This window comes from Lytechinus pictus, chromosome 17 (assembly GCF_037042905.1).
Source record: "Lytechinus pictus isolate F3 Inbred chromosome 17, Lp3.0, whole genome shotgun sequence".
NCBI lineage: Eukaryota > Metazoa > Echinodermata > Echinoidea > Temnopleuroida > Toxopneustidae > Lytechinus > Lytechinus pictus.
In genome coordinates, this window is record NC_087261.1 from 11,326,303 (window position 1) to 11,341,269 (window position 14,967).

General features: G+C 34.3%; 1 protein-coding gene across 1 annotated transcript in view; it reads left to right on the forward strand.

The window, feature by feature from the left end:
- The window catches only part of LOC129280308 (tyrosine-protein kinase SRK2-like), a 37,934-nt gene that overhangs the window by 19,135 nt on the left and 3,832 nt on the right, over positions 1-14,967 (forward strand). Inside the window, exons 5-10 of the mRNA XM_064111826.1 lie at positions 188-343; positions 1,940-2,095; positions 6,037-6,182; positions 7,416-7,529; positions 13,245-13,398; positions 14,763-14,894. Coding sequence (XP_063967896.1) covers positions 188-343; positions 1,940-2,095; positions 6,037-6,182; positions 7,416-7,529; positions 13,245-13,398; positions 14,763-14,894 — 858 coding nt within the window. The remainder of the gene's footprint in view (positions 1-187; positions 344-1,939; positions 2,096-6,036; positions 6,183-7,415; positions 7,530-13,244; positions 13,399-14,762; positions 14,895-14,967) is intronic.

Genomic DNA, 14,967 nt, shown 5'->3' on the forward strand with positions numbered 1-14,967 from the left:
TTACAATTTTTTTCCATGAAGAAAATAAATCAAGTGCACATGACATATTTTTCAATCAAGTCTATTATGCTATTAAATAGATAGCAAGTCTTCCACACATCTATCCTCTACTGCTGTACTGAAAGAAAGCATCGGGCTAAACACATCTTAATGAACAATATTGTGTTGTTTTTATTGAAATTGTCAGGTACATATGCACTCACAGTGAGAGAGACGGACAACGGTCGCCCACCGACAATTAAGAACTACAGGATAGATAAGACTAAAGATGGCAGCGAACTCTTCTTTATTAATCCCCAGAGGAAATTCATGACCGTGGTTGATGTCGTCAAGTTTCATTCAAGTGAGTAGATCCATTGTTCTTCATAGATGTGGAAAGACTGGTTTTCAGTTTGTAGTTCATTCGTGTTAGTGCTTCAAGGAATGCAGTTTTCTTTATATTGTAGTTCACTTCTATGAATTAGGAGGAGCACTACATAAGGCACCTTGTCAAACGTCCGTGCCACGACACACGTCTTTTCTGCAATATGCTTTTCACACTGTATTTCCTTAACCCCATACTATCCTTAACCCCAGACTATCCTTAACCCCATACTATCTTTTTTTTTATTCACACTGTCTTTCTTAACCCATACTATTTGCTTAGCCGGGGTTAGCGCCTTAACCCCGGACTATCACACAGCTCATGAATATTGATGATTTTACCATACAGAGCGCGATTAACGTGCAATTTTGACTTCTTTGATTGGCTAATGTTTAGCCCCACTTTTCCTCAGCCCAGTTTCGTTTCACACTGCATCTCTTAGCACCGCAATTATGGTGCTAGCACCACAATAAGCCGGCTAACCGTGCTTTTTTGCAGGGCCAGATAGATGTAGTACCGTACTATTTACATGTACCATGCTAGCCCACTTTGCTAAAACGTTGTGTGAAAACGAAGTGGGCTAAGCTTAACCGCAGGAAATTGGTGGGGCTAAGGCCCCCCTCCCCTTTAGCCCCACCAATTTCCCGGGGTTAAGGAAAAAAAGTTCAGTGTGAAAAGCATACAAGAGTTCTGCAAGCAGCTATTCATTACAAATCATCACAGTCACCATTGATAAAACAATTGGGACTAGACTGAAGGAAAGATGCAAGTTTGACAAGCTGCCTACTGGGAGCTTTCTTGAGACTCAAATCAAGCATCTCCAGTCTATCAGGCACATTCTTGTCTCAGTCATCTTGTTTTGAAATGAACTTTGGTCGTAAAACTTCCTTCATTAAAGAATTTACCACGTAAACAAACCTATCATATTCAGGTATATTTCTTGAAGACAGAGCGAAGCCTTTGGCTTTTTCTTTCACCAGGGGCCCGTCTTACAGAGAATAGTGATTGATCCGATCAACCACAACTATGGAAAGCCAGCAATGTCAATTTTTAAGATGCATTTTCGTTCGAAATGTTTTCTAGATACATGTATGATATGAACTCATACATCCATCATTGTCTTGACAATGCTCCTCTTTGTTTACCAATTGACATTTGTCCACATTTCCTGTAGGAAAAATTATGACAATGATGGAATTCCATATAGTTGACGTTGATTGAATCAATCTCAACTGGTTGTGAGATGGGACCCAGGAATCCCACTCAGCATCTTTTCCTTCTAATCCTCCTGTATCAAACATATGGAGAAATTAGGAAGGAAAAGATGCTGAGGATTTTTGCAAATGGACATGGATAAAAGGGACTGACTTTTTATAGGAAGTTGAATACCTCAGAGCATTTCCTTGTTGTAGTATTTTTTTTGTATAACAGGTCAACCAGATGGTCTTTGTTTTATGTACCTTTCCCCAAACAGGAGAACAACACATTGACTCTTAGACATCAACTTTGTAGATTCCATGAATTATCACCAAAGAAGCAAACTTCAATTCAATTCTTGTCATTTGTACACCACAGGTCAACCGGGTGGTCTTTGCTCAAAGCTCATCAAACCTTGCCCCAAACAGACCCCCAACACACGGACCCTTGGCCATCAGATTTGGGAGCTCCCTCGTTCTTCTCTCAAACTCGATACCAAGCTTGGTCAAGGGCAGTTTGGAGCAGTATGGAAAGGTAATGATCACTATCATTTTCATTTAAAGGGATGGTCCAGGCTGAAAGTATTTATAGCTTAATAAATAGAATAGAATTCACTGAGCAAAATGTCGAAAGTTTCATCAAAATCGGATAACAATTAACAAAGTTATTGAATTTTAAAGTTTAGCAATATTTTGTGAAAACAGTCGTCATGAATATTCATTAGGTGGGCTGATGATATCACATCTCCGCTTGTTCTTTTGTATTTTATTAAATTAAATTAGGTTTATTCAAATTTTTTCCTCCAAGAACTAGAAAAATTGGATTGACAACTGATTTAGTGCATTGGATATTTATTGCTGCAACTTATTTCATTATAAAGGGGACATATTATTCACACAAGTATGAAATAATAAAAAAAACATGATTTTATGAAATAACGTAAGAAAACTGAAAGTGGAGATGTGACATCATCAGCCCACCTAATGAATATTCATGATGACTGTTTTCACAAAATATTGCCAAACTTTAAACTTCAATAACTTTATTATTTGTTATCCGATTTTGATGACATTTTCGGCATTTTGCTCAGTGAATTCTACTCTATGAGTTAAGATATAAATATTTTCAGCTCGGACCATCCCTTTAAGATACTGTATGGTGTTGAATGTTTGGGGTACACCTCCTGCAATAATTGATATTTCATTTTGTTCTCTGAAGACATACCCTTAACTATATATAACGTACAATTCAGTTCTAAAGTTTGGGTTAATATTTAAAGGTCAAGTCCACCCTAGAAAAAATGTTGATTTTAATAAATAGAGAAAAAATCAGACTAGCATAATGCTGAATATTTCATCAAAATCGGATATAAAATAAGAAAGTTATGACACTTTAAAGTTTCACTTATTTTTCACAAAACAATGACATGCACAACTCAGTGACATGCAAATGAGACAGTCAATGATGTCCGTCACTCACTATTTCTTTTGTTTTTTATTGTTTGAATTATACAATATTTCACTTTTTACAGATTTGACAATAGGGACCAACTTGACTGAATCATATAGTTTTAAACAATGCAACTTGACTGAATCATATAGTTTTAAACAATGCAACTTGACTGAATCATATAGTTTTAAACAATGCAACTTGACTGAATCATATACAGTAGTTTTAAACAATGCAACTTGACTGAATCATAAAGTTTTAAACAATGCAACTTGACTGAATCATATAGTTTTTAACAATGCAACTTGACTGAATCATATAGTTTTAAACAATGCAACTTGACTGAATCATATAGTTTTAAACAATGCAACTTGACTGAATCATATACAGTAGTTTTAAACAATGCAACTTGACTGAATCATAAAGTTTTAAACAATGCAACTTGACTGAATCATATAGTTTTTAACAATGCAACTTGACTGAATCATATAGTTTTAAACAATGCAACTTGACTGAATCATATAGTTTTTAACAATGCAACTTGACTGAATCATATAGTTTTAAACAATGCAACTTGACGGAATCATATAGTTTTAAACAATGCAACTTGACTGAATCATATAGTTTTAAACAATGCAACTTGACGGAATCATATAGTTTTAAACAATGCAACTTGACTGAATCATATAGTTTTAAACAATGCAACTTGACTGAATCATATAGTTTTAAACAATGCAACTTGACTGAATCATATACTTTTAAACAATGCAAATTGACTGAATCATATACAGTAGTTTTAAACAATGCAACTTGACTGAATCATAAAGTTTTAAACAATGCAACTTGACTGAATCATATAGTTTTTAACAATGCAACTTGACTGAATCATATAGTTTTAAACAATGCAACTTGACTGAATCATATAGTTTTTAACAATGCAACTTGACTGAATCATATAGTTTTAAACAATGCAACTTGACGGAATCATATAGTTTTAAACAATGCAACTTGACTGAATCATATAGTTTTAAACAATGCAACTTGACGGAATCATATAGTTTTAAACAATGCAACTTGACTGAATCATATAGTTTTAAACAATGCAACTTGACTGAATCATATAGTTTTAAACAATGCAACTTGACTGAATCATATAGTTTTAAACAATGCAACTTGACTGAATCATATAGTTTTAAACAATGCAACTTGACTGAATCATATAGTTTTTAACAATGCAACTTGACTGAATCATATAGTTTTAAACAATGCAACTTGACTGAATCATATAGTTTTTAACAATGCAACTTGACTGAATCATATAGTTTTAAACAATGCAACTTGACTGAATCATATAGTTTTTAACAATGCAACTTGACTGAATCATATAGTTTTAAACAATGCAACTTGACTGAATCATATAGTTTTAAACAATGCAACTTGACTGAATCATATAGTTTTAAACAATGCAACTTGACTGAATCATATAGTTTTAAACAATGCAACTTGACTGAATCATATAGTTTTAAACAATGCAACTTGACTGAATCATATAGTTTTAAACAATGCAACTTGACTGAATCATATAGTTTTAAACAATGCAACTTGACTGAATCATATAGTTTTTAACAATGCAACTTGACTGAATCATATAGTTTTAAACAATGCAACTTGACTGAATCATATAGTTTTAAACAATGCAACTTGACTGAATCATATAGTTTTTAACAATGCAACTTGACTGAATCATATAGTTTTAAACAATGCAACTTGACTGAATCATATAGTTTTAAACAATGCAACTTGACTGAATCATATAGTTTTAAACAATGCAACTTGACTGAATCATATAGTTTTAAACAATGTTCATTCCACATGCACAGGGATAATATCGTTGTTTCACTTGACAATGAGAAGAAAATTAGAATATTTCATAATTCATGTAATAGAATACAAAAGAAATAGTGAGTGGATGACATCATCAGTCTCCTCATTTGCATACCGACCATGATGTGCGTATAACTGTTTTGTGAAATTGAGCAAAATTTTAAAATGTCATACATGTAACTTTCTTATTTTACATCTGATTTTTATGAAGTTTTCAGTGTTTCACTTGTTGTATTTTGCTCTTTTATTCAAATTTACTTTATGTTGGGGTGGACTTGTCGTTTTTGAAATCTTAGATACATGTATTTTGTTTTCTTCAATGTTTCTTATGTCTCACTCAATTTATCTAAAAAAGTCCCAGCTTAACATAAATTTTCTTTTAGTGTGCTATTTTTAAATTGAAAAATAAGGAATGTATTTGATTTTTCTTGTTTTTAAGAGTATACACAATATTGTATGTCAATATGATCAATGTTCAATTGTTCAAACTCCCCCCCCCCCAAAAAAAAAAAAGTTCAAACTCCCCCAATGTCATCTAAGAATTCCAAAACCCCCCAATACCATTTAACTCCTAAACCTTGACCATAAAGACCAACCCTCAGTGACGTCAGCCAAATTCAAGGAACAAAAGTTCTAAGAAGTATGACTCACACTTCCAGCCCTAGTCACTTGCACAGAGCATCATCACACCCCTTACATGTATACCAGAGAAAGTTTGATAGACAGTTACCTGGATAGACCAATCAGATGAAGATCACACCCACCTTAAATTGTTACACCCCAAAACTAATGATATAAATAAGACTTCTTGATTATTTGAAAGATATGCAGTAGAATAATAGACCCACACTCATCCAGATAGACTGACTGACATCAAGACGTAGACTTCCATCTAGTATTACATGTAATTTAACTTCACAATCTCAATCTGATACTTCGAAATTAATTTATTCTTCGTCTCCTGTTATATCTGAATCTTCATGTACTGTACTTCGAATTGTAAACTGTAACTGATGATTAAATACCCTGTGATTTTGGACTTTCTCCAAAGTTTCTTCATTACGCTTCCCTACTAAATTATAATTACCGATCCCGAACACGACAGTAGTCCCATGTGTTGATATTTATGTACTTTCTTGTAGGTATCTATGACGGCAAGGTAGAAGTTGCCGTGAAGACGTTACGGGCAGGAACGATGTCACCAGAAGCATTTCTCGCTGAAGCAAACCTGATGAAGGAGCTTAGACATGATAAGCTGGTCAATCTCTATGGAATCTGTTCTGATGAGGTATAGTCCTAGTAGCCCTTGGGTTAATTGCTGTATAATCTCTGTTTGAACATCAATGTTGAATGATTTTAAATCATTAAAATCTATGCCCTTCTTGAGGACTAGAAATAGCTGAACCCTATAGAACGTCTAGATGCGTATAATAAACGTCAGTAGTCATTGAATTTCTTAAAGAAAAATATTTGCTGTAGATGCCATGTGCATTTTTGCTTTGCTTTATAATTATATCAATATCAGTTATAAACATATTAAAATAGAATTAAATGTGAATTTTAATGATGGTGCAGTAATTTTATCATCTTTACTTTTTGTTAATAGTTTTTTTGTCCCTGTTCAAATATTTACTGACTTGTAAATTATCAACCTTTTGTTATACCTGACCCCCTTTATGAACCGTTCTTATAAAGTTACATGTTGTACTGCTCAAGTCAAGGTACTATTATAGCATTACATATGAACTTTCATATGAACTAGAAAATCAAGACAAGTCATTTCAGGAAAGCTGCTCATACATGTACAGGGGAGTTGTATACATTATGTGGAACTGTCCTAGTTGTTTTCATTTCCATCTTTTCATTCTCTTTCATTTTCCTTCTTTGGTCTGTCTTTGCCCTTCCATTTTCATTCCTTCCCTTCCCACCCCATCTGGGGAGTATTTCAGTTTCATGACAGGACTTGTCAAAAATTTTATCTGACAAGTTACCGTAGTAACAGTACTTCTCAGCCAATTAGAAACAAGGAAAGTTGTCAGATCTGACAACTTGTCAGACAAAAATGTTCCCCAGATGTCTTCCAATTCTTCTCTTTATTTTGCATTTTCTATATCTCTCCTAACTACATATTGCTCCATCTTTCTCTTCTTATATCCAAGAGCATTCTAGTGGTCGTGTGGTTTCTGGTCTAGCAATGCAGTGGCCGTGGGTTCAAATCTGTGCCTATCATTTTTTCACAGCAAACATGTTCTGTATCACACAGCAGTTGTGTGTATTATTGTTAACAGAGACAAATGGCTAACATTAATACTGTGTTGTTATTTTCATCTTGTTACATTTTAATACCTTTTAACATACAGTGTACTGTGTGTTGGTTTAAGCCCTTCTCTGTGTATGAAATATTCAACAGCAGTCATTTATCATACAACAGTTGTGTGTGTTGCTGTGAGTTTGGAGGTAAATGAGTAACATTTATTTCTGTATTTATTTTCATCCTCTTACATGGCCTTTCAACTTACAGGAGCCGATCTACATCATCACAGAATTGATGGTCAATGGTAGTTTACTGGGCTACTTAAGAGAGGGAGATGGTCGTTTTCTTGGATTGAGGGAACTTGTTGATATCGCCGCTCAGGTATGTAATAATGTAATTCTCAGGCACCTTTAAAGCGGAAGACCCTGGGGCGGTATTCTAAACTTTGTCTTTTCTTAATATTTTGTCTTTTCTCAGAGATATCACAGAATTGGTATTCTTGTCGATGTCATAATTTTTTTGTCATAAAACTTGTCATAATTTTTTTCTCTACGCGGTTCTTTAATGAGTATAATCCCAATATACGAGCAAAAGATAAGACAAAATTTATGACAGGGTCTAGCAGTCATAAATTTTGTCATATCGTTTAGTACCAAATATCCTGATACCCTGCTGACTAGATATCAAGCATATATCTCAGCAAGGTCACACTCACCATGTGGTAATCTCTTCAAATTACCCGCGCCTGTTGTTTTGAAAACCTTATACAGCCAATCAGAACTCTAGATTTTAAGCTACTCAGAAATTCCAGAAATCTCATCTTGCATCTTGATGGAAAATGCTGGCTGCTGACCCATCTAAAAGGTGTCACATATCAAGAGTAACATTGTATGAAAGTATAGAGTTTGAGCTTTCTGATGATATACATGTAAATAATATTTGTGCCTAAAACACAAAATTTTGCACAATTTGCAAGAGAAAACAGAGGAAGAAAACTCCGTTTGAGGCATCTTTTCAGGCCTGAAATTCACTTATTTATCATAATATTTTATTCAAAAGAAATAAGTAATACAAAAAAGTAACGTTTACTCTTTCCATGGTACAAGAATAATCAATTTTACTCAAAGACTGACTGAGGGTCAATGAATTTAGTATTTTATATAAAGTTAATATAGTTTTCTTTCTTTTGAACAATTATTCATCTTATTTGTTTTGGAAGTCATAAAAGTCATTTCATTTTTCTTCCGGGGACAATAATTTATAGTACATGTGTATGGATTACAATTGGGATGGGGGTTCTGGAGCCCGTTTCATAAAGGACTTACAACTTACAACCATGGAAACATTGATTCTTATTGGCTGCTGATTCCTGTTACCACGGTAGTTACCATAATGGCGGAGTTACAACAGTTGTAAGTCCTTTATGAAACGGACTCCAGGTCATTTGTACATTGTTAGAACTTTTTTTTAGCACCAAATAATGATTTTCAGTTACAATTTCTACAGAACATTTTAATAACATGTCCTACACAGGCAAAAACTGGGACTTAACAGTTCACCATAAAGTGTGCACAAAATCCTTTAATTTCACTTTTGAAAATGAAAAAGCCCCCCTTGGCTTTCTTCAAAAGTTTTTTCACATCTTTCGCCCCCAGGAAAAGTATTCTGCATAAGGCCATGGTCCACATACTTGAATTTGATCATATAAGATAACAGATATTGCCTGGTCTATCTTTTGAATAAATAACATTTTAAGCTATATTTTCCCTTGGGAAAATATAACTCCGATGGGGAGAGGAAATGTTATATTCAAATTCTAGGTAGGCAATATCTGTATAATATTTATTGGCTTAGAGGGAGATGCAATATATATTTCCCAAAGTAGTCTCATATTGCCTGAATCTCAAGATGAGTACATATTTAATAATTTGGTCAGCTTCTCCAAAGATACTACACAAGTGGAAGATATAGCGCAATGAAACGCTCGGGAAGAGCACCCTGCAGCGTTGAGTAAGTAACGTCCTTTTTTTAACCTTTGCGTATCGCGATATGGTTGTGTACAAAACATATGAGAGAAATGGTGAAGGGGTGAAGGAATAGACAATTATTGCATTTTAAGATTTATTCCCTGCAATTTTTTTTCTTAAATTAAAGATGAATATATTTCAGAGGTTTCTGGGCAATACTAATAAAAGGTGGAATTATCCACATGCGTTGCCCTTATGCCCTCTCCCAAATCCCCTCTCTCATTTTCCCCATATGTTTTATACACAGCGGCGATGGTTTACTTTATACTCAACGCTAGTGGGCAACCTTTCCCCATAAGCATTAATCGAGCTTTTAAAAAATCGCTGAAGTGTCCAATCTTCCCGTTGTAGTATCTTTGGCTTCTCCCGATAGGTTTTATCATCATTATTATCTAAAGCGAAATTAAATTCTGATTATTATCTGAAAAGCAAGTTAAAGTCTGATTATTCTAGGCCATTTACCGTTTGTTTCCTTGGAGAACCCCGTGAAGACAGAAAGCTCTTTCCAAAGTGTGATATAAATAAGATTGAGACCAAACTACTCCTATTTATTCCTTTTTCCTTATGCACTTAGCCCTATCACATACATACATGTACTCCCAAAAATTTCAGAGGGTATCTGTTGATAAGGGAAAACACTTTAAATAGAGGACTGATGGCTACATAGAATGGTAATGAAAATAATAACAATAATAATGAATAACTGTCACTAATTGGCACCAACCCTTCTTACACCATTTGATTTAGGGAAAACACTTTACACACTTTAAACACTACACAAGTAGATGACTGACGGATATTTTATTGGTAGATTGTAAAGTGGTAATGCTAATAATAATAATAATACACCATGTCTGTCAAAACTAGGCCTAGTCTAAACTGAAATTCTTGGTGCCAGCTGTTCTTACACAATTTGTCAAATCAGTAAAAATTGAAATATTCCATAAAATATGTACGTCCGACCCCCTATATGTGGGACCTTCATGAAAATTTCTTGGTTTTTTGACAGTCTATAATGTAATTCTCTAATGACCATGACTTGGTCAGTTTATGAAGCAAAGTAAGACGTGAGAAAAATGGGGGCTGGATGTACAAAAAGGTTGATCATTTTATGGAATTGCCCATATAATTCAAACAATAAAAAACAAAAGGAATAGTGAGTGAGGGACATGATTGACTCTCTCATTTGCATATCACTGAGTTGTACATACAACTGTTTTGTGAAAAATAAGCATTCTTGTTTTGCATCCGATTTTGATGAAACTTTCAGCGTCATTGTTTGATTTTTCTCTATTGAGTCAAATCAAAATTTTTCTGGGGTGGACTTGACCTTTAACAAAAGACTTCATGCATGGCTGATCATCACCAAAACGAAAGTGTTCAGCGAGTCTGACAGCTAGCCTGTAAAACGTCTTCATTCATGCTTATTTTGCAAATTTTTCAGCAGTTGCACAATTTCCTCCAGAATCCTTTTGCACAAATATTTTTTTATCATTCATATACTTGGGCGGTCATTAGATTGGATTTTGTATGAACTTGTTTTGAAATAGTTACCACTGGCATATGCCTTTACGCCTACTTGGTCAAATTATCATTTAAAATCAAGAATTAACATTTTGTTCATTATTTAGAAAATAGTAAACCAAATTAAATGAAACTTTGATGAGATAATTTTTTTATCTGACAAACAATATGAAATTAACAACAAGGTTAAAACCATCATCGGTGAAATCATTGTACCGTTAAATCATATATTCAACATGTCAATTTTACAAGGTATTGTACCAGATAAAATGAAAATAGCGAAAGTGATACCTACATGTATCCTTAAGAAAGGAGATCCACTTGAGTATCATAATTATAGACCAATTTCTCTCCTAACTGCTTTTTCAAAAAATTTAGAAAGACTGGTATATAAACGTACAATAGATTTCTTCATACGCTATGAACTTTTATCTGATAATCAATTTGGATTTCGAGAAAAACATACAACTTCACGTGCAATTCTTCATTTTATTAATAAAATTTCATCTGCTATTGACAAACATTGCCATACAATTGGTTTATTTTTGGACTTCTCCAAGGCCTTCGATACCATTGATCATAGTATTCTTTTTTATAAACTGCATCATTGTGGTGTAAGGGGGAAGGCCTTGGAGTGGTTCAAAAGTTATCTTACAAACAGAAAACAATATGTCTCATTGAATGGAGTAGAATCTAAAAGCCAACCAGTTACTTGCGGTATTCCTCAAGGGAGTATCCTTGGCCCCCTGATTTATATCATATATGTAAACGATTTTCAATATTCATCTCCACTTTTGTCTTTTATTCTATATGCAGATGATTCAAGTATATTTTTCTCGCATAAAAACCCTCAAATGCTTGTTGAGATTTTTAATACCGGGTTGCAAAGTATTTGTGAATGGATATTTTCCAATAGGCTCTCTCTTAATCTTGACAAAACAAATTTTATGTTATTTAGTAACTCTCTTACAACTTTACCTGACAATATTTTATTGAATGATGTCCAGATCAGTAGGGTAAAATCAACTAAGACTTTTTATTGATGATAAAATGACCTGGAAAATTCATACAAACCACATTTGCTCAATTTTATCTAGAAATACTGGTATAATGTATAAACTTAAATCAATGTTTCCACCCCATATTATGCAAATGTTATATTCTACTTTATTACTCCCATATTTAAACTATGGCATTCTAGCCTGGGGAAATTCTAGTAAGCTTCAACTTGATAAAATTTTGGTTATCCAAAAGAAAGCAATTCGTATAATTTCCAATGCCCATATTCGGGCTCATACAGGTCCTCTCTTTTTAGAAAAGGGTGTTTATGAGTTTCTGATATTTTCTATCTGCAGTTGGGTTCTTTTATGTTTCAATTGATCAATAATGACTTGCCTCCGGCACTTAATTATATGTTCATAAAAAACAATCAGTTGCATGACTATCCAACACGCCAAGCATTTTCATTTCATCTTCCAAAAACCAGAACAAAATTTGCCCACAATACTATTATTTATTCAGGTCCCAAATATTGGAAATCTCTTAATCTCGATATAAAAAGATCTGTTAGCTTACCTGCATTTAAAAGAAAATTGAAAACGTCTCTTTTGAGACAATATTACATGTACAGTACTTCTCATAGAACCCAACTGTACGCTTTATTAAAATACACAATATATATTTATCCATTTGTACTCATTTGTGTATTACTTTTAGGACGGTCGGAGAGTGGATTGGGCACCTGGTAGTCAAGGAAATTATCAACCACATACATGTACCTCTTCTAAGTTTTGCTTCCTTTGATACTTTTTCTCACCTAGCAACTATCAAGTTTTTTTCTTTTCCTCGTCTGCCAGGTGCTCCATCCCCTCACTATGTCCGTATATGTTTGTCACTGTAAATAAATTACATATATTCATATTTACAGCTGCAGATACCCTTACAAAGGACTTGTCTACTATTTTCTATTTCATTGGCATACATGTATGACCAATTCTGTCAAAATATTTCATGTCATAATGGTGAACAGCAATATAATAGACGGGTCTTCTTTCCTTCTTTCTTTCTTTTATGTTTTGCTTTGTCTTCCTTGTCTTGTCTAGTAACCTGTGTGTCCCTGTTCTTTGTAACGTTCTCTGTTTTCGTCTTTAATTGTCCAGTTCTGTAACTTTCTCAGAGCTCAGCTCTATTTTTTCTGTAACTATTTTAAGCTATCAATGATTACACATTAATTATTTGTTAAGGGCCTGTCCACAACAAGCTTTTGCTTTACTTTAGGTCCATCCACTTTGAATCTGCATTTATATTGTAATTATGCATACTATTTCGGAATGAGTTATATGTTTTTGTATTTTGATTGATTTGTGGAAAATAAATGATATGAAAAATGAAAAATGAAAAATAGGTCAAAGGTTGTTATCAAATGAATGGGGTTTTTCTCCCTTTGTGAAAATTATTCATTCTATTTATTTTCAAAGTCATCACTGCTGCTATATTCATTTATATAATGCAAGCAAGAATCTCCAATTTTTGCTCTTTTATCAAGATTGCCAGTGGGATGCATTACCTTGAGACGAAGGGCTATGTTCATAGAGACCTGGCTGCTAGGAATGTGCTGATTGGAGAGAACAATGAGGCTAAGGTAGCCGACTTTGGATTGGCCAAGCTGGTGCAGGATGATAACTATGTGGCTAGAAGAGGTGAGCTGATTGGCTATCATTTCATTCATTGATGGGAGATGGGGAAAAGGATAATGTGCCTCTCCACTTGTGAATTTTTCAGAACCCGTATCAGACAGATTTTTTTTTTGTTGTTGTTGTCATTTTGCCTCCGACGAAGATTCTGCTAGGATCGAAAGCTTAGGCCCCTTTTTACTTTCTAATTTACTCCATTGGCTCTCTTTTATTAGATAAGCAGTTTTCAGCAGCTTCTTTTTGCCTCAGATAGAAAGAAGTTATACATTTTCTTTTTTTCAATATTCACAAAGATAGTTTAGTAAATTTTCATGATGGTAAGTGAAGTACGAAATAAATAATCAGTTCTTGTAGATGGTACGAAATTAAAGACGAAAACTTTGAACTCAACCCCTCTCTATTAGGACGTGAATACATGACTTGAATTTTGAAGAGGGATTACATCTAAGAAATCTGCATGCCTGCAGTTTGCTTTCAATTACAGTCAAACAACCAGGGGGGTGTTTCACAAAGATTTAAGAATGACTTAGAGTCACACTTAAATGTCTAGTTGCGCGCGGTATAAAAGGCATCGCAGCATTGGTCAGATCGTGCGAAGAGGACGCGCACTACTGCGTATTGATCAATAAGATTGCGCGTTGCATTTCAGATAGGCGTAGGCATTTAAGTGCGATTTAAGTCATACTTTTATCTTTGTGAAACACCCCCAGGAGAGAGTTTAAGCATCTTTAAACATCTGGATTTGACACAGGGTTCACAGCCCATCAGGGAAAATTATTTTACTTTTTTCCAGTCATGGAAAAATCAGGGAATTTGATTTTAAAATACCTCAAATCGGATAAATGCCTTAATGAGGGACAAAGCAGGGAATTTTGATCAGCCCAAAAGTCAAAAGCACGGTAGTCAGTCAGACTCTTTTATGTTTTGTTAGATATCAAAACAACATCCATTGAATGACTGGTTATGGCAGTTATGGGGTATGGTGGATGGCTGTGTGGGGAGAAGGGAGGCCATTACATGCATGTGTAATAGTACTAATTAGTTTTACATGATTGTTTTTATACTGAAAATACTTGTAATTCACTGCAACAACGTACATGTACACTGTAGAAAATGTGTGAAACTGGGAATGGGTTTAAATAATTAGCAGGGATTTTTTTAACTTCATCAGGGAATTTTGTTTTCTTGAAAAGCTGGGAACCCTGTGACACCATACCCTAAACCTAAACCTAAAATAAAACCCAATTGGAACCCTAACCCAGAGCAAATGTTGTGCCACCTCTAAGACACACTTAACTCTCTGTGAAGCGCCCACAGATGTATATATATGTCATTCTCCAACAATTGTTTTATTTTGATTTTCCGAACAGGGAGTAAATTTCCAGTAAAGTGGACCGCTCCGGAGGCTGCCCTCTATGGGACGTTTAGTATAAAGTCTGATGTTTGGTCATTTGGTATTCTGCTCTCGGAGATTGCTACTAAAGGCAAGACCCCATACCCAGGTAAATTGGAAGCATAAAATGTTTCCTGGAGATAAGTGAATGTTGCTGTAGTAAACTCTGATTTCATGGGAAA